The sequence below is a fragment of the Alosa sapidissima genome, chromosome 6 (assembly GCF_018492685.1).
Source record: "Alosa sapidissima isolate fAloSap1 chromosome 6, fAloSap1.pri, whole genome shotgun sequence".
Classification (NCBI taxonomy): domain Eukaryota; kingdom Metazoa; phylum Chordata; class Actinopteri; order Clupeiformes; family Clupeidae; genus Alosa; species Alosa sapidissima.
In genome coordinates, this window is record NC_055962.1 from 25,793,831 (window position 1) to 25,796,330 (window position 2,500).

At 42.7% G+C, this 2,500-nt stretch overlaps 1 protein-coding gene across 9 annotated transcripts in view; it reads left to right on the forward strand.

Moving 5' to 3' along the window:
• Window positions 1-2,500, forward strand: part of eya4 (EYA transcriptional coactivator and phosphatase 4) — a 78,493-nt gene that overhangs the window by 61,361 nt on the left and 14,632 nt on the right. For all 9 annotated transcript variants that reach the window (XM_042096359.1, XM_042096364.1, XM_042096366.1 and 6 more), the window contains one exon: window positions 343-426. In XM_042096359.1, coding sequence (XP_041952293.1) covers window positions 343-426 — 84 coding nt within the window. The remainder of the gene's footprint in view (window positions 1-342; window positions 427-2,500) is intronic.

Below are 2,500 nucleotides of genomic sequence, written 5' to 3' on the forward strand. Positions count from 1 at the left end.
ATCTGTGTGTGTGTGTGTGTGTGTGTGTGTGTGTGTGTGTGTGTGTGTGTGTGTTTTGATGGTAGCGTAGTGCTTAAGGAGCTGGGCTAGCAGGCAGTAGCCTGAAAAGTTGCTCTGGGAAATAATGACTATATCTTGTAATATAGTTGACATGTGTAAGTTGCTTTGGATAGAAGTGTGTGCTAAATGACTACATAAATACATGTGAATGTAAATGTTTGTGCAGAGCGTGTTCGTGTGCTAAATGACTACATGAATACATGTGAATGTAAATGTTTCGGCAGTGCGTGTTCGTGTGCTAAATGACTACATGAATGCATTCAAATGTAAATGTTTCTGCAGCGAGTGTTCGTGTGGGATTTGGATGAGACCATCATTGTGTTCCACTCTCTCCTCACGGGATCTTACGCACAGAAGTACGGCAAGGTGAGACACACACACATGCACACACACACATGCACACACATGAGCACACACACATGCACACACATCAACACACACACATGAGCACACACACATGCACACACGTGAATACAAGGTGAGACACACACACATGCACACACATGAGCACACACACATGCACACACGTGAATACAAGGTGAGACACACACACATGCACACACATCAACACACACACATGCACACACATCAACACACACACATGCACACACGTGAATACAAGGTGAGACACACACACACATGTACACACATGAACACATGCACACACATGAACACACACACATGCACACACATAGATAGATAGATAGATAGATAGATAGATAGATAGATAGATAGATATATAGATAGATAGATAGATAGATAGATACTTTTATTCATCCCTGCAGGGGAAATTCAGATATCCAGCAGCAGTGTGTTGTCTACCAACAAGCATTCTCACTGCAATACACTCATAACAACCCTGATGACAACAGTTAATAAAATAAAAAATAGTCACAAAACAAGCTACTATCATTAGTAGTAAATAATTAATACACTTCAAACAGGTCCGTTATGTAGTCTTATGGCGGCTGGACCAAATGACCTCCTGAACCTCTCAGAACTGTTTAAGTGCTAAACTAACAGCTTGCTTTCTCCATGCACAATAACTTTCCTGCACACGTTGAGAACACGGGTCTCAGAGGTGCTTTTCAGCACACTCATACACACACACACACACACACTCATATGCACTGAGGGTACACACACACACAGAGACACACACACACACACACACACACACACACACACTCATATGTACTGAGGGCACACACACACACACACACACACACACACACACACACTAATATGAACTGAGGGCACACACACAGACACACACACGCACACACACACTCATATGTACTGAGGGCATAGGAAAATATGGCATCAGTTAATGTACTTGGTACACTGTTTTTTGGGGCAAATTTAATATATAAAACTTAGTATAGGGGGCGGGGGGTTATGTGTGCTTATGTGTTGGTTCAGTTGTAAGCTTGATGTGTGTGTGTGTGTGTGTGTGTGTGTGTGTGTGTGTGTGTGTGTGTGTGTGTGTGTGTTTGTGTGTGTGTGTGTGTCACTTGTGATGGCTGGTGTGTTGGCCGTAAGCTGTTTGGCTCCACCAAAGCCCCATGGTCTAGTTAACATTTTAAAATACCAAAGATATTATTTTTCTCCAAAGGTTTTTTTTTTTCAAATTGTTGTTTTTATTTCAAATGTTTTTTTTCAAGAAACCCAGCTTGGTGGTCTCTGTGCTGGCGCTAGCACGTCTGTGTGTGTGCGTGTGTGTGTGTATGTGCGTGTGTGTGTGTGTGTGTGTGTGTGTGTGTATGTGCGTGTGTGTGTGTGTGTGTGTGTGTGTGTGTGTGTGTGTGTGTGTGTGTGTGTGTGTATGTGCGTGTGATACTCCTCCAATATATATCAGTGGACATATGCAGTGGCCACCAAAAAAATAACTGTTCAAAAAGGCCTTTTCCTGATCAGACGCAACTTTTATTTTTATTATTATTTTATTTCATTTCCATTTTTTTATTGATTTCTCCTCTTGTGACCTTGGCCATGTGAAAAGGATTACACAGGTTTGAAGCTGTACTGAAATCCTGTCGTCAGCATGCACGTCTGGCGTTTAACTGGACATGTGTGTGTTTCACTGTGTCCTGGCATGTGTGTGTGTGTGTGTGTGTATGTGTGTGTGTGTGTGTGTGTGTGTGTGTGTGTGTGTGTGTGTGTGTGTGTGTGTGTGTGTGTGTGTGTGTGCATGCTCAGATCTGTGTTTGGCTGCACCCACCCTGGGGGATCGTCCAGATCTGTAAGGCTTTCTCCTGCTGGCTGGGAAACATGTTGGTGACTTAGACTGAAAGATGACTATACTCTCCACATTGCCTGTTTCACAGCTGTGCAGTAGATTACAGGTTCATTGTTGTCAGGTTAAATGTGATATTACGTATATGTTTACCATATGGATTATGTATAATGACCTGTGGGTGGTAGGACAGGTCAATCTTCT